Source organism: Micropterus dolomieu, linkage group LG15 (assembly GCF_021292245.1).
Source record: "Micropterus dolomieu isolate WLL.071019.BEF.003 ecotype Adirondacks linkage group LG15, ASM2129224v1, whole genome shotgun sequence".
Taxonomy (NCBI): Eukaryota; Metazoa; Chordata; class Actinopteri; order Centrarchiformes; family Centrarchidae; genus Micropterus; species Micropterus dolomieu.
Genome location: NC_060164.1, coordinates 22,519,670 through 22,538,125, shown reverse-complemented (window position 1 = coordinate 22,538,125; position 18,456 = coordinate 22,519,670). Strand labels below are relative to the sequence as shown.

At 38.8% G+C, this 18,456-nt stretch overlaps 1 protein-coding gene and 1 long non-coding RNA gene across 3 annotated transcripts in view; one reads left to right on the top strand and one right to left on the bottom strand.

The window, feature by feature from the left end:
- Window positions 1-4,517, top strand: part of LOC123983993 — a 17,361-nt gene extending 12,844 nt beyond the window's left edge. Inside the window, exon 2 of the long non-coding RNA XR_006828341.1 lies at window positions 4,472-4,517. This is a non-coding gene — a long non-coding RNA (uncharacterized LOC123983993). The remainder of the gene's footprint in view (window positions 1-4,471) is intronic.
- slc8a1b (solute carrier family 8 member 1b) overlaps window positions 1-18,456 on the bottom strand; it is a 139,527-nt gene that overhangs the window by 26,067 nt on the left and 95,004 nt on the right. For both annotated transcript variants that reach the window (XM_046070540.1, XM_046070541.1), the window contains 2 exons: window positions 6,423-6,568; window positions 2,169-2,268 (listed from right to left, as the gene is read on the bottom strand). In XM_046070540.1, the coding sequence (XP_045926496.1) occupies window positions 2,169-2,268; window positions 6,423-6,568 (246 nt within the window). The remainder of the gene's footprint in view (window positions 1-2,168; window positions 2,269-6,422; window positions 6,569-18,456) is intronic.

Sequence of the window (18,456 nt, the reverse complement as noted above, 5' to 3'; positions counted from 1 at the left end):
ACACACACACACACACACACACACACACACACACACACACACACACACACACAACTCTGTCAGCCTAGACAAGCTAATCCCAGATAAGAGTGAAGCCTTTTCATTAATGGCAACAGCTCACCAACAAAGCCTAGCTGACAGGCTGGCTAACTAAAGCACAAACAAACACACGCACACACCCACACACACAGGATGAAGTTATTTGAAGGCACTAAAGTGATCGAGCAGGCTATAGACAACACTGCAAGAAAATGATAGAAATACAGTTTTAAAGACAGCCGCAGCAGCAAATTGGGTGATTGTCCTACCATGCATTAACATCTGCACTATTTTCATATAAAATAAACATAAAACAATTTTATCCTTTCTATTAATTATTCTACAGGTATATGCAATATAATATAATACTTATAATATAATAATATAATATAATAATAATGTACTTAGTCAGTCTGAACAGTGGGAAATAAGTGAGCTACAATTTTTAGCAAGACGTTTGGCTGATTGGCGCATAATATTCTCAGCATGATGGAACTTTTCATAAATTCTAACATTTGATGGTGTTGTCAGTTACAGTTGTTTAATGTATGTAAACTTGCCACCGTAGGAACACTGGTTACATAACCTTCAAAACAAAGCACAGGTACTACAACAGATATTGTTACTTCCAGACAGAGCCAGGCTAGTTGTTTCCCATTGTTTCCAGTCTTTACACTAAGCTAAACTAACAGGTTGCAGGCTGCAGCTTTATTACTGTACAGATATGAGAGTGGTATTAATCTTAGTAACTCTTGGCAAGAAAATGAATTTGAGTATTTCCCCAAAATGTATTAAGTCAAACCAAGGTATGCAGTTACAGAGGTCAAAAAAGCTTCATATTTGACAAAGGAAGTGATGTTTTGGATTATGGAATGAACAGAAAAGAAGTGCCAACCACAGAATCAACAGTGAATCCAAAAGGACAGAGATTGATAAAAATATAGCTCATCACTGTTGGACTGAGGTGAATTTTGCAGCAGAAACAGCAGGGCAGTGAAAACCTGCTATTCCAAGTAGTGCTTTCTCTGTTTCCTCTCTTTCTCCCTTGATGAGCTGCAGTAATGTTATTCTGCCTCCAGGGGGCAAGTTGCCACTACTAACTAATGAACTGTGAGGATTCTGCAGTGAAACATGCCTCTTTTTTCTGTTCTCTGTTTCTCTATCTCTCTCTATAACCAGCTTACTTGTTGCAAGAATTATTTCGTATTCTCTCGTTCCCTTTTTCATAACCTACTCCTACTTTGTCTTCATGCATGCATTATTTTATTCCATACATTATATTTGTCTTCATGCAGGATAAGCGGTTGACGATGGATGGATGGATGGATGGATATTTGTCTTCATGCATGCATTCTCTTTTATCCAAACTGTGCATGTACCCCCCCTGCTCTCTCTCTCTCTCGTCAATCTCTTGATAATGCGTCTCTCACACAAGGTTTCCTTATGTTTTGCTGTTCATGAGTATCCTCTTTCTTCCCTTCCATGAGACATTAACAACAGCTTATAACAGATCTTGACAGTGGCAAGATATTCCCCTCTTTCTATACTGTTCTCTATCATACACACTCTCACACACACACATATGCCTGTTGTTGTGTCGTTGTGGAGGCTGAAACACGCACAATCGCTCTCACAATTGCTCTCAACATAATCTTCCCATCTGGTCAGTGTTTGTCTCTCCAAACCATCAGTCCACTTTCCAGTAACCATTAAAAATCATGAACACACACATACGCACACACACTTGATGCCATGAGATCACCCCACTTCATTTTACAACAGTCAGCCATCATTTGATGCAATGGGCGTCATTAAAGTAGCAAACCACACATGCACCCACATACAAGATGAGATTTCTGGTATTTTTGTTTATATTGATCGTTAGAACACAACAGAGCAGAGGACCACATAGAGCTCAACAGAGCATAAAGCTGCAGCTGTTACATACTAAAAAGAATTTATATGCCACACACGCTCACACTCTCGCACATCTGCTTCTTCAAATCCCCTCAGAGGACTCCATTAAAATTCAAAGTTTAACGCCTTAACTGTTAAATTGATAAAAAGATACACAGTCAGCACACAGACACACACAGTCACACAAACACACATCTCTCCACTGGCCTTACCTGCGCTCACGGTAATGGCTTCTATGAACTGGTCCCTCCAGCTGTTGGTTCCTACCAGCAGAGCCAGGTTGGTCTTCTTTATCAGCTTGTCCACTGTGTTCTGCCAAACGACAGAGGAATACTAATGGTTAGATGGGAGACAGCAGCCTGTTCGCTGAGTGTTCAAGATGCCATATCATTTCATTATAAATCATTAATTTGCGAGAATTAGCCATTTGCCATTTGTTCGGTGTTAGTAGTCTGTTTATGGCTTTACTGCATAAACAAGAAACTGGCACTGTTGATTAAGAGCAAACAAACAATTTCATGTTTTCTAGAGAGGTTGTTTGCATCAAGTTAATTCCTTTACGTAAAGGGGTGTAGAAAAATATGGGTTTATAGGAAATGCACTACTTACACAACCTAACAGAGACATTTGGGCACATGTTTATCTTTACCCTGCTCTCGTGGTTGTATAACACTTCCTTTGATAATGTTAATTTTTAAAAAAAATACTAAACCCTCAACCCTCACATACTGTTTTCCCACTTAAACACACAGTATGTAATTTCTGCAGCTAGGGGCCTCTCACATCAAAACAATAACAAAAGAAGTAGTTTGATGACATCATGAAGTAGCGTGGGCCCATGGTTGATGTCTTCATTGTTAAACAAACCACCATGCCGATGAAAATCAGCACCTCGTCATGTTCACGGACGAGGTAATGTATTACATCTTTATTCGTGTTATGTTTAATCACGTTCGCCGACTTCCTTCCTCACTCTGACATATCCCGTGTTTCCCTGGAAGTTATAAGAACTAGAGGGGACAGACGAACTTGTTGGAAACATTCTTGGAAACAACGCATGTTGAGGTCAAGGGCAACTGGACTTGAAGATACTAGAAGATGTTTCGGGGCAACTGGACATTGGTGAAACTAAACAACCACTACACAAACGCATGGCTCAACACAAAAGGGCTAACTCCTCAGGTCAAGAGGATCACCAGGTGCACATTTTAGACAGAGAAGATGGTTTGAAAGAGGTGTCAAGGAAGCCATTTACACCCGGATTAAAAAGCCATCGCTGAACAGAGGAGGGGGTCTACGCTACCACTTGTCCCCCACTTACAATGCGGTCCTTTCATCACTTCCCAGGAAACTGAACAAGCATTTCCTCTTGGTCTCAGGTGAAGATACCAACGACAGTCGTTCAGACTTGGCCACAGGTGGTTCTATCGACCATGACGACTGTCGTTATCACAGCCAGGAGCACTTACAAAGAAGCGGTATCGACAATCCTAGCTAACGATCCCACGGAGGTTAAATAGCTTAGTTTCCCTACCAGTCAGTCAGAAATGAAGAAGTCTATTTGATGAGGGACCAAACATCTTCTAGTATCTTCAACCAAGTCCAGTTGCCCTTGACCTCAACCTTCGTTGGATAACTATGACCTGGATGACTGAGAATCTTCACATTGTTGGAAACATTTTGTGTGCACAACTCAACTGAATATATAACATAGGTGTAGTCGGTTTTAGATATTTTAATGCAGAATTGTATAATCTTTACGTAGGTCTGCACAGTTAAAATACAAGACATATACAAAACAGCCCCTCCCTCCTTCCTTCCTTCATTGTCTCCTTCATTCCTAGTATTATATATGTCTTTGTTCTTTTCTTCAAAAGGATGAAACTATGACATAGAGATAACACATAAACATGCATGCACACACACACACACACATCACACACTAATTAGCGCAGCGGTGGGGATTGCTCTCTCCCTTTCTCTCCACTTCAGAGAGAAACTGGGATGCTAATTGTGTTGAATGGAGCTTAGGGGTGTAAATAGTGCCTCGCTGCTGCTGTGGACACACACATGCACACACACAACTAGCTTTACTCTGCCCATTGTGTGCGAAGTGTTTATTTAACCGTACTCGGCTTGGTGTTTGTAGTTTTCTCATTCTGTGTAATGCTGTTATTTTTACCTCCCTTGCTTTCTTTCTATTTCTTTCGTCATTACTTTAAACTCGGCTGGACTCATGTAAAATACTGAGGGCAACAAATTTTCGACCTGATGCTGACCCATAAGTCAGTGAACTATGATAAATCTCTATTTTCTCTTTTCGACTAGTTGCCAGAGTATGAGCTTTGAGGAATGAAGTTGCAGTCAGACTGACCACAAAGTTAATTTTAGAGGCAGCATAATTAGGTATAAAGTCAATGAAAAGACAATGGAAAGAAAATGGTAGACATGAATTCATCCTGAGTGCCATGTACTGAGGTGAAGACGCTGAATACTGTGTTCTTTTCCTTTACAGCTTCACTTCGTAAACATAAACAAGAGGAGAAGGTGAGGCTCTGGAGGAAAAAAACAGAAAGAACCTGGTGAGATCTGAGATAAATCAGAGGCTGATTTCTCACACAAACACACACAGGCACTCTACATGGTCTGTACTTTGCTGTTTAGCTACTCCTAATGTCTGTATGTTGGCTTTTAGGGCCAAATAAATAGAGTGACAAAAACGGTCCAGCCATCTAAGTGAATGAGTGAATAACCACATTGTTTGATTTTGTTGATTAGTTGATCATTAACAATCATGTAAACCATTACTAGCGATCACTGAGGTATCAGATAATGATGAGATTCTGATAAAGACTTTTTAACTACTCATCCTTTCTTTCACTGAGAGCACTATAAGAAACACTTTTGGAAGTTTCCTATTTGACTTTTAATTAATGTTTGTTAGTAATACATTTAATTTATTTAGTGATTTTATTTTTTAAATTAAATCCATTTAGATTTGAAAAAACTTCCAGCTTCCACGTAAACTTTCTATTAATGCAACATTTCCTTTTTCTCCTTCAATCCATTATATCAGACACTCTCACACTGTTGTACTCCACTATCTGCCAATGGGCAGTACTTCAGATAACTATAGGATCCAGTTCCATGCCCACACACACACACACACACACACACACACACACACACACACAATTTAAAGTACAAAACTACTTGACAAAGTATAGCATCCTGTCAAGTGGCAAGCTATTACTGGGTGTTATTAAGTGTCTGTCTAGAGTGTGCATGTAGGTGGAGCAGCAGCGAAGACATACATTAGTACACACACACAAACACACACACACACACACACACACACACACACATATATATAAACAAATGTAACATGGGTGGTAATTACACCCTTGTCTTAAGAGTCTGCGAGAGGGAGAGCAAGGAAAGGATGCACACACAATGACAACACATTTACTGTATGTATTGGACAGGTTTGTGACTGTGTTGTGATGGCCCAGGGCCTCAGTCAGGGTGTTAGTGTGCGTGTCTCTGTGTCTGGTTGCAGGGTGAATTTCCTGGTGGAGTGGAGCTGAGACCATCAGGCAGATCAGAGGCAGCTGGCCACTGTCTCCAGATTGCATAAAATCCACCCCTTCCTGATTGTTGCGGGGCTTTTGACTGCTTGCTTCTTCTTGGTCCCCAGCACCATGGTGTGTTGCTTTGTTGTCTTTTGTTTGTTTAAGTTAACCTGGCACTATGTTTTGCCAGCCACATTTATTAAGCTTTAAAATGATTTGTTGTATTCATTAAATTAAATTACTTTTTGTTAATAAAACTCATTTTCTAGTAATCCTTTAAGCGCGGTTTCCTCTATTAGCTGTGGCCTCTGAGCCGGGCCATAACAGTGTATAATGAGTATAATATGTGTGGGAGATGATTTTGTGTTGTTTTTGTGTATCTGTGTCTTTTGATACATCAGTAACACATGTGGTACATATTTTAGTTTCAATATTTTATCGCTCCAATTAAAACCAGTTTTTCTATTAGTCACAGTGTCCTTGCTGTGTGCTGTATCTTAGTGATGTTTCAGTGTTTCCATCCCCAGTAATGATTCATAGTGTTTACTGATGTCATTCAACTTACTTTTATATGGAAATAATCATTTGTGGGACCTGTAGGTTTTTTTTATTAAAACAGAAACAAGATGGAGTGCATATTGTCAACAATAAACTTAATCAACTGGTCCCATTTCAGAGTCGTGTGCAAAGTCTAAATTGACCAAAAGTGACACTGAAACAAAAATTTCGTGAGAAGTACACTAACAGACAGACACATGCCTGTCCTTAGACATGAATTAAATGTCACATTAAAACATGTGCCCCTGTCATCTCTGCTAGATTAATTAAACTCCAGTCGGACTTTTAACTTTCATTTATCTGACCACACACACACACACTCACTCCCTGCCTTACCTTGAATTCATATGATTCTTCTATGATGACCTCCAGTTTCACGTGGTCTCCCAGCATGGGGCGGCCCATCTCAGCAATGCGCCGTTCCTCTTCATCTTTTCCCGCCAGCGGCTCTTCTTCCTCCTCCTTTTCCATCTGTTGTTCCTCTGAAAACACCACAAGACAACAACCAATAGCAGTGTTAGAATAGGACCGCAGCAGGCCATGCAGACTTACTTTGTTTTATTTCACCAGGATAATTCACTTAGAATCAATACTGCTTCCCAGGGAGTCTTGAGTACACACCTTAAAACAAAAAATAAAAATAACAGTAAAAAAAGTTAACTGTAAAACAAACCAATCAGATTTTGCCAATGTTATAGGTATTGGTGAAAAAGTAGACGGATAAACCAGCAAACAAAGCCTATAAGGTTCCTAGTCAGATTAAGTGGTTGCGTAGAAGTAAAGTAGAAAGTGAAACTATCAAGTATAGAAGAGAAATTATGCCCCACAAAAGATGCAATAACTCCCTGTGACACTCAAAATAATCATCTCAGTCATGTCTTTAAGTTAAGTTAAAGTCAGACTAGTGACACCTGAGACATTTGTATAAAAAGATGTAGACTTGCAGCAGCGCTACTGGGGCAGTAATTGTCAATTTGTAATCAGTTGTTATGGACTTGGCGTTATGGGACTTATACATTTTAATGTGTAATGACAGCATCCATCACGCCACTGTAATTCTTCAAAGCTCTGGAGTACAGTGCTGAAACAAACAAAGCTCTCTATTAAATATACTAAACCTGAAACAGAAACATCTAAGATACCAGGCCTTGGGTGATTCTTTTTCTTTATGACACCATCACAATTAAGATCAGTTTTTTTTAAGAGCACTGTTGTCAGCTCAGCCTTGATACACAGTACATTACTTACTGGTTGAAAGACTGTGAATCTTTGAACTAAACTGTGCGAAACCATTCAAATCAGTGATTTGCAGTTGACAACCCTATCATCTACCTTTGTGTTAAATTAATATCTAGAGGTTTCTGTTGATATAACTTATACAATTAGGTTTACACTGTTCAATGGTTATAGTAGCATTAGTAAATGAACATATACTTTCTCGATCATCTCACTCACTGTCTCTCTCTCTCTCTCACACACACACACACACACACACCCTTTTCTTTTCTCTGTTCTTCTTTTCCCCTTTTCTTTATGGTGTGTGTCAGTAATTGGGATTCACAGTAGAGTTTGAACTCACAACTGGGATCAAAGAGAGAGGAAGAAAAAAGAGAGAGAAATACAGAGAAAGGGAAAGAGAGAGAAAGGTTATGATCAAATTTTCCATGGGGGAACGGTTATCCATGCTGTTGCCTTCCATTATAACGCAGTGCATTGTGGGTCTCCATCAGCTCATTGGTCATTTGTTCCCCTCAGTTGCAGCATGGAGCTTATAGCTCACTCACATAGACACACACACGAACATGTGAATTTCTGCCAGGAGTATTTTTGTCAAACTTTTACTCCATCATAAGCAAGAAGCACAGTTTGGAATTGTGGCTCTCAGCCCGTCCATGAAGCACGACAGCTCAAGGCAAGAAGAGCAGCAACTAAAGACTCCCAGGCACAGAAGTCCAGCTGAAATTTAACTGCATGTTTTTGGCTAATGCTTAATGCATGGATAGCTACATCATCATTCTAGCATTCAAACAGCAGCCTGCTACACAACACAAGAGACAAAGACTTAACAACCATCATTATTTAGGTTAGGTTTAGGCACCAAAACTACTAGGTTAGGTTTATGAATGATTCGGATTCAAATAAGCATGTTAAAATAAGTCTTAACATTGACTTTGGTTTCACACAAAACAGCAGTCTCCTGGGTCAAAGTGTTTGTCCACCCTGGCCTCCTTGGTACGTGGACTTAATCTTTATTCTACCTCACCTGACTTCCTCCTTTGCTCTCACCATAATAACTCCGGCCACTAGAGGTCAGCGGCTAACAATAAACGTAAATATGGGTCGCAATAAGCTACAGACGATCTACAGGTATATGGTCGTATTTTTCGGGAAAATGGATCATCACTGGAAATGCATGGAAAAATCACTTCAAAGAGAACATTTTCACCTAAACTGCATGTTGAGAATTATATCTCACATGTCCTTCATGGTTCTCCTTCAGTTAAGCAGAATTCACAATTAATTTGGTTTACACACACACACACACACACACACACACACACACACACACACACACACAATGTAATGGTGATTTAATGAACTCAATTAACAGCCTACACTTTGCCTCATGTGGGATGAACATGACTGGGCAGTATCCTTATTAGCTACACTCCTTCGGTGTGTGTGTAAATTGAATGAAATGTTGCAGGGTAAAATGCTGCTTCCTGTCAAAGCCGCTGTCAGTACCATTTATCATTTTGATTTTTTCCCCCTCTGGTGTCTTCTCTCTGCTCCTTTTCAGCTCAATTCAATTAAATATAACTCAATGTGCTTTACAGCCAGAGCACATACACAGAAATATTGCTTTACACTAGGAATTCAGCGTTAATTCAATTTATTTCCAAATTGGGACCATTTTTTCCAATAACTGTGTACAGTGTATTTTTAAATAGCCAGACAAAAAAGATGAGAAGGACCTAATCTACCTCTACCCTATCCCAAAATATCTCTCTCTTCATTACATAACTGTTTCTAACCCCTTCTCCTTCTTTCCTAATCTTCATTTTCCTTTTGATCTACCTTCTGTCATGCCATCCTTTGTCACTGGCTCTCAGTATTAAAACCTCCAATTTGTATTCATCCTTCTCTCTCTCTGCCTTTCGCTCTAATTCCTTCTTTCCCTCTTTCCTGATATAGCTTCAATTCAAATGAGCTTCGGCAAACTGCCAGAGCGAGCCAACAAAGACCATATTACTTTACAACAACATACTGTAGCTGTCAAATTAATACTGCTGCCTTGGTATTTTCACTGTGATTTTGATTAGTTTTCTTGTCTATATTCCTCCTCAATAAATACCTTTTCCAGGTCCTCGGCCTAATAAGTACAAATATTTACTTTAAATCACTAAACCATTAGTGATCGTTTCTTTCACCCCCTTGTTTATGTTTCTCATTTCTGAACTTGGGATAAGATGCACTGTAAAAACATCAACTTCTTCTTGGCATAAATAAGGGACACATAAATTATCAGTGGTTTATAGGGAAAAAATAAAGTTATGCCAACAAACCAATAGTCTCCTGTTGAGGGAAAGAGTTCTGACAGCTTGGAATCTTATTTGAGTTTCATTGTAATAAAATCCTCCTTCCTTCTTCCCGCTCCCTGTATATTAGATATTCTGGTCTACAAGTGTCTTAGCATTACAGCAAACATTGTAACAATTAGACTAAACAATTAGATAGCTTCAGAATGTACAGATTTAGAGTAACTTAACAAACATAGAAATGTAAAGTTGTAACAATGTAAAAACAAAACAACAATCGATAAACTCAAAACTTTGGATGTGAAGTTAAATTGTTGAACCTTTTGTTTTAATGCCTTGAAATTAAGAGTTGTCTTTGAATTTTTACAGCATGCTACTTGTTTGGCACTTGAACACAATAAAATGTAGTGATACATCTTTGAATAAATATTGAGTTTGTTTTAGTTTAGGTGTTTTAAGTGTCTGGATGAAACATGAGTCGAAATGTGCTGACAAGAGGTAGCGTGTGTGTGTGTGTGTGTGTGTGTGTGTAATGTGTATGTGGGCTTTCACACCATGTCATGCTTTGATAGAGTCCCTAGTTCCACAGAAGTGATGGGAGATGACATGGAGAGGAAGGGAGAGGATTAAGGACTGAGGGAGAGGCTCCATAGGTGGAGGAAGAAGGGTAAAAAGGTAGGAAAGAAAGATCAACCAATGGAGAGAAGATGAGAGGAGAGGTTTTTACACCCTTTCATGTTTGATGGATTCAGGTTCCATCAGAGGAGACAGAGGAAGAGAAGGGAAGAGTGAGAGGGGAGTGGAGGTATCTTTGCAAACTGTCAACAAGAGGAGGAGCAGAGGGGTGAAACTTCTGCACTGTGTCAAGGAGATGAACAGATGGAAGGAGAAAGAAGACAGGGAGAAGACAGGAGAAGACACGGCCTTTGACGGGATTAAACAGTACAGGAGGGGACAAGACGAGGAGGAGGAGGAGGAGGAGGAAGGAGGAGCTGTTAGACTGTCACTATTTTGGAAAGACCCATAGGATGAGACATAATAGAATCAGAGGAGAGGAGGAAGAGGAGAAAACTTTCACTAGCCTTGTCTGTCCACAGGGCAGGATAAGAGAGGAGAGGACAGATGGAGGAAGGGAAGGTGGAATGACAGGGACTTGGAAGAGGAGAGGTTAAGCAGGTGTGAGATGGGGATGGGGTAAGGAACATATAATGAGAAAGAGAAGAGGTGGGAGGGAAAGGAGGACGATGGGGAAGGAGGAGGAACAAGAAATAAGGGAAAAGGAATAAAATTGCAAAGGAGAAAGGATAGTAATGAGGAAGTGATAGATGAGGAAGAGATGTGAGAATAAAGGGGAGTAGGAAGAAGAGGAAGTAAGAGAAGAGAGGAGGGCAGAGGATGAAAATGAGGAAGAAGATGAGGAGGAATATAGCAGAAACAGAGTTGGAAGACAAAGAGTAGTAGGAAGAGGAGGTAGAGATGAGGATGAGGAAAGAAGGTGGTAGAGAAAGATACATTGGAGAAGGAAGCAACCCTGTCTCCTAGAAATTATGTTTATATGCAACTAAATTAAATAACAGCAAATATGAGACTTACTCTTAAATTGCTACAATTATTAAATAAACTGTTAAATATAACTTACATCTGCAGATTACTGTAATAAAGATACAAACAAATTAATTTACATTATTTAGTGATTTACTCAATGATAGCTCATTTCAATGTATTACTAATGTTATTTTATGTTGTAAACATCATGACAGAGGGTTCATTGAGTTTGTTCAGTACATAAATGTATCTATGAAATTATATTGAACTAAATATGGAGTGCACACACACACACAGACACACACACACACACACACACACACACACACACACACACTGTACGTGCAGATACTGACTGGCATGATAAACAGAGTATCATGTCACCCGTTAGTTAATGTTGTTTGGGCACATGCACAGTCTGATTAATGCAAGGGTTAATAATTATGGTACATATCATAAATGCATAACACACACACACACACACACACACACACAGAAACATGCAGAGGGTGGAGAAAGGACATAAGGAGAGGAGAGGACATTGCCGTCAGATAAAACCTGTGACATCCAGTATATTCACACAGGCACATGTGCACATCTGTGTAGTCACGTGTGTCAAAGTGTGCTACTCTATAAGGGTATATTATGTATTTCCTTGCATGTTTGATACTGTGTGTGGGTGTGTGTGTATTAGGACAGGGGGTCATCACCCTCTGCAGGGTGCATGTGTTTTCAGCTGGTTTCCCTCTCAGCACTGTTCCTTCCTCACGCTGCACTTTCTCCCACCCAGATGAGTGACGGAGGTTCACAGGCTGCAGTGAACTCTCCTCTGCCTCCCGCTGTCCCGAGGCTCCTCTGGACCAAATCAAAAACCTGCAATATCACAGGGTCATCCGGAAACTTCTAAAGCCTCCAGTGAATCTAGATTTTACATCCATAAAAAAGAACCTTTAGAGGGAAGTCAAAGATGCATTTTCTTTCTTTAAAGAAGACAAATACACCCTACATATCCTCAACAACACTGCTAGATGACTGGATATCTCAACCTGCAAATATTAAATATCTAGCTCCGCTTGAAAAAACAAACTAAAGCTGGGTACAAGTTCACACCTGCTCTCTGGAGATTGTTGAAAGGCACTCTAGGACATGAAGTAAAACTCTGCCAGAAATAAAGGAGGATGAAATAGGTTAATGGAAAAGAAAATCACCAACCTTTTATTCTCTCCTGAACAAATGAGAATTTGTAGCAGCTCTACGGCTACTTTTTATCATGACTTATTTGCGGGGAAGCAGATTTACGTGATAAAATATACTTTAAAAGGATACAAATTAACTCTGAACTAGCAGGAACTACTTTCCCTGTTTCCAGTGGAAGTAATGGTGGGTGAAGCTAAAAACCAAAACATATGCTTAGAATACCCATAGCTACAGAAAAGGATTACGGCTACATGTGAACTTTTTTTTTAGTTCTGAAGTCAGAATTCAGACCATTCAAATGAGAACGTGTCACATGTGTCCCTAATCCTCTTCTGTACAAAGCTGATTTGGTATCTGTCATCAAACAATGCGTAAGAATACTAACAGACAGATTGGCCAAACACTTGGTACTTTTTTTAAAGAAACAAATTTTAATAGTTTTTACTTTTGAAAAAGGTACTGAAACCTCTACCTGTTTACTCTGTAAAAGTCTGGATGATGGAAATGTAAATTTCATGTAAATTCAAACAGCTACAAGAGGGATGATTGAACTACACAATTTCCCTTCCCATCTTTCTAACTGCACCATGTTTAACTCCTCATATCAGTATAGCAAATGTCAGATCTGGTGCTTGTTTAGTCAGTACATTAATCCTGTCAACCTCCGTTGCTTACAGGGAAATGAAGCAATGAAAAAAAACAACCAAAATAAAAGGAAAAAGTATGAGGCCTTTTATCTCTGGCTCAGAGGCACTTCACAAATACATTATGTTTGGGTTTGATAGATAAAACGGGACCTTACAGGGTTCCAATAACAAAAGCTGACTGCGTTCTCTAACTCTTACAATCCCTGAATGTTAAAGCTGTTTTCCGGAATTTATATCTGCAGGCACAATTCACACATTAATCAACATTAGAGATTGAACGTGCCTCCTTTGGTCGGTTTTCAGCCGCAGTCTCTGGGGCAGGATACTTAAGCCTATTTGATTGAGAAAATCAATTCTACATTCCAGAGTCTCTCTGCTGTGCTCTGAGTTAATTTACTGGAAGAACAGTCTTAGTAAAAACTAATACAGGAATAGGGATACAAAAACATGAAAAATCAGCTTGTGTTGTTTAGCAGTGTTGTGAGAATATGGGTTCTGTGTAGTAATTCAACCACTTCAGTATTTTTTGCTTTTAATTATTAATCGTAAGGATACCTCAAAACCTAAAACAATGTGTCAAAGCATCAATGTTTACCAATAAAAACCTGTAAATGTGGCAAAATTTATCCATTGTCACCCATTGTCAGCTTACGCTTCTTGTGTCTAAGTACATAAAATATTGTTTTTCTATTTATGTCAAAAAATCTACATATATTTAGCACATTTGATCTCAAACCCCTTCAAGTAACATGGGGTGGGATTAAACTAATCTACACATTATAAAATGAAAAAGAAATGACTGCTATTGGTAATATATTTTCTTGAATAAATAATGGTAATATTACAAATTAGTTTTCTACCAAAATACAATTTCTCCAAAGAGACTGTTGAGAAATGGTTACCTTTGAAAGTTATAGGTCAGCTATATATTTAGTTTGAAAAGTATTCTGTATTTTGATAAATTACAGTAAGACTTTGCAGGACAACGTTCCAAAAGCTGAACATTTTGTGACAACTGTTCCCTCCATATACAAAACTCTGGAATAGTGAGAGTCTATCTTGAAACACAAATATACAAACACACAGACGACGTATATTGACGACAAATAATTTGAGGGAGTAGAAGACCAATTCACCATGCTATTCAGTCTGGTGACCATAAGACTGTTTAGGACAACATGTGATTCACATCTTTTATGTTTTACAATTTCAGTTATTGTAAAGTTACTGTATAGTAAATTCTGGCAATCTGATTGATCCCCTTACTGTCTGCCAGTTTATTCATACCGCTATGTTGGATTTGCACCATGCCTATTCTGAAAATTTATGAATTTGCTACAGCCCATAATAACTTTAGCTTGAACCATTAATTTTTTGAATCACACGTGGAGTCGGATCAGATCAAAGTAAACCCAACCATCCCGTATCAGGCCCATTTGATTTCTGAGGGCAGCACGAACGACATAACTAACTGGACTCTCAAAATTACTCTACCGTAATGGCTTCAAAATTAAATTATTTGCCATCAAACTGAATGTGATTGTGGTCATTTAGTGAAATGCCACTGCCCCAGATTTTATTTTAAAAGTAGAAAGAAGGTGATCTTCAAGGTGAAAGTGAAAAACAGGTGAAGAGCGAGCAGCGATCATTATGAGCATGAGAATCCCTTTTGCCGGCTGCTAATGCAGTTACCCAATTCCTCATGCATGCTCAAATCATCCGTTATGCTCATGATTCTGTCGTGTCAAATCTAATTCTACTTTTCCAAAGCCGTTCCTGTGCTCGCTCAAAGGTTTACATGCAGTACCGCAAATTTGTTGCATGTTCTCTCAAATCTTTCATCATACATACTTCATACATATACATCATACATATACTTCCATAATGACAGAGACACATGTATCACAAACAAGCACCCAATGTGTACATACATACACATATATATACACACACACACACACACACACACACATATAGGTAATGAACAAAGGCAGAAAAACACAGACACACAGTCATGGGCCATGGCAATAAAGATCTGTGCAGGGCTAATTTAGCACAGAGAGAACCACCGCATCAGTTCATAAAACACACTCATTAAACACACAAACCCATTGCAGCCCCTAAACTGTGTGTTTGTGTGCGTGTGTGTCTGGCTCTGTGTATCCCGGAGGTGTGTTTGATCTCCTGACTGTGATAATGTGATATCCAGCCCTTGTCTTTGATCCCCTCATCGCTATAAACACTGCTGATACCTGGTAAACACACACTGCCATTAACACACTGATAGCATGGCTCTTTGTGTGTGTGTGTGTGTGTGTGTGTATAATACTAATGTTGTGGGGACATAAATCTGTCATCTGCAAAATGCAAGTCCCCATAACGTAAATCATTAAATTTCAGGGTTAAGTCTTTGTTAAAGGTTAGGGTAAGGGTTAGGTTTAGGCAAGTAGTGGTTATGGTTATGGTTAGGGTAAGTCAGCAGGGATTGAATGTAAGCCAATGTCAATTAGACAATGGCCTGAAGAAACAACAATTATATCAAAGAATATAGCTAAATGAACATTTGTTTGTGTGTGTGTGTGTGTGTGTGTGTGTGTTGTAAAGGCAATTAATAACAAGTGGCAACTCCTGTGTGTTTACAACTCTATATTACATAAAATTGGAATAGAAAAGGATAGGATAATAATAGATTTACCCAGTCGAATACAGACGCACAGATGTGGTGTGTAACTGAGGACACACACACGAACACACCTACACCTACACACACACACACACACACACACACACACACTACATATCTGGGCCCGTATTTATCAAGCTTCTCAGAATTACTCATAAGAACATTGCTAAGAACTGACTTAAGAGTAAAAAAATTCTTGGCTCAAAGCTGAGCTTTAAAGTCAGTTATCAAGCATCATAGTCCTAATTTGAAGTGTAGGACTAAATCTTAAGTGTCAGTCTTAGTGCTGATTCATGACACTTTGCTGTGCCGCAAACAGGATTTTGGATGACGATGTAGCCAAGGACCAATCACTGAATAGATTTTCTTATTAGGGATTTTCTCACATAAATTCACATTGAATGGTGAAATTCCTAAGAGGAGTTTATATTCAACACACATTTAACAATAAAGAATTTTCAAGATAATAGATTATGATATAGGCCTACACATTAATAAATGAAAGATAAAAAAAAGTTTATCTTTATATGAGCGCCATTAAATGTGCTCCTGTATTGCCGGCTATTTGCATGAACTGTGTTTGCTTCTGTCGGATTACGGGGGTGGTGTTGGGAAGTCGATGAAACGCGTGACAGTGTGTGGAGCTGTAGCCTAAGTGCTATAATTGTTTCCATGACTATTCGGCTTATTGAGGGTTATGACGGGCCACAATCATCAGCATTGCTGCGTTTGTCTTGTGGCAAATAAACAAAGCGTCATCACCACCTTCAATTTATCTGAAAACACATTACTGTGTAAAGTCAGTGGTGAGATGACGTCCCTCACCAACTCGCTGACAAAGTTTATGCATGCGCTGTCCGACCCCGTCTTATTAACTGCGCGTCGTCAGAATTCTTCCTCTCTTCTCTGCATGTCTCTGTCTCCACAGTGCCATCACAAGCCCTACTGGCAACTCCTAACCACTTGAGAGACCTCTCGAGCTGTCTTAAATAACTGGGAGAGTAACAGTGATTCTTAGCTTTGAGAAATTTGATAAGTTTAAAAGTAGGAGTAAATTTCATGAATTCTCAGAACTTAAGACTAAAATGGCACTTTGAGAAGCTTGATAAATACCGGCCCTGATATCATGCACATGCACATCTGAAGCCATACACATTGAAAGCTTTCAAAATGATTTGTATGTGAATCTTTGCATTTAAATTAAGATAATTTTAAAATGATTCATAATCATGTCACATCATTTTTTCTGAAATATCAATATAAAATATATAATATATAGTATATAATATCCAGCAAAGAAAGGAGACAATGGAGCACTGTTCAGATATTAAGACAAATGTGCTAGATCGCCATGCAAAATATCTTAATCACTATCTTAATTGCACTAATTTGTACAATATATTTGACAATGATGTGTTACATAATGCTGTAACACACAACCATTAACTATAAAAAACAGGTAGCTTTCATGGTCTCCCTGAAGAAGAAATGCTTTGTTTGTTATATGATTGACTGAAAAAAGCACATTTTATGTTTTATTCCTCAATATATTATGTTTTTCATTTAAATTGTCCGGCTCTTTGCTTACAAATTGCCACTGTCCCATGAGAACCATGTATCTCCAAAACGTTTGAGCTAAAAACGAACCTGTTGTCAGCTTTGCATTTTTCAGATAACCCAATGGCTTTTTTAATGGTTTATTTAGCTTTGGAAACAGGAGAATGTTCACCCTGTCAAAGACAGCTAGCTTCAGTTTTTCTCTTTTTGGAATTATGATACCTTTCTAATGTTTTATTCTTTAATTTCTGCAGGTATTTAAAGAAATAAAGAAAATATTCCAGAAAGATGCAAGTGCTGATAATATTGTATAAAACCCATAATACCTATAACACCCTTGCCAATAGTAGTAGTTCTTGTCATGATTACTATGTTTTTTCTTATGCTATTTGCCTAAAACTCTGCATCGACACTGCGTGAAATTTCTGTGCTATGGGCAGTGTCTTTATTAACAATGTAATAATATTACTTACCCCAATAACTACTAGTGTGCACTAATTACTTTTCTAAAACAGTAATATTATTACTAGTTACTAAGGAAACTAATGCTGCGTTACTCGTTACTGAACGCACCATTGACGTGAACCCACGACTGTGCAGCAGCTGAGCGGTAACGAAATTCGTTGTTCATGTCCGCTGATAGACAAAACTAAAGGAAGAAAGGTGAACGAGGGAGAGAGGCGTTCTTTCCACAGCTGTAAGTACTGCCATTACTGTGCCACAGTCTAAGATGCAAGGAACATTGTTGTCTAGTGTAAGCGTTCTGATTTATTAAAGCATCTGCAGAAGCAGCACAGCAATGTGAAACTTACAGAACTCCAGCAGCTACTGTCACTGATGCTTGGACTCATCGGGAGAGAGTGTCGTTAACGTAACGTTTTGTAACTACTGAATACTGCTCTTATAAATAGGCTACATGTGCAGAAAAACCGCTGTTTAAAGTCTGAATTTACTTGCTTTATTTTTTTATTTCAGTCTGGTGGTGCCGGTGTTATGAAACGTTCGGCCTAGGCTATATACTTTGTAAAAACCACACTCCTTGCTGCTGTTGTAAATATGATATTAGTTAAAAAGTCGGCAGAGACGCTTTGCTTGGGGGTGAAGGGGGGGTAGTGAAAGCAGTGTTTCCCATAATTAGCCTATAATTTGGATATAGGCTAATTAAATATAATTTGGATATAACAAAGGGGTAACTAATTGCC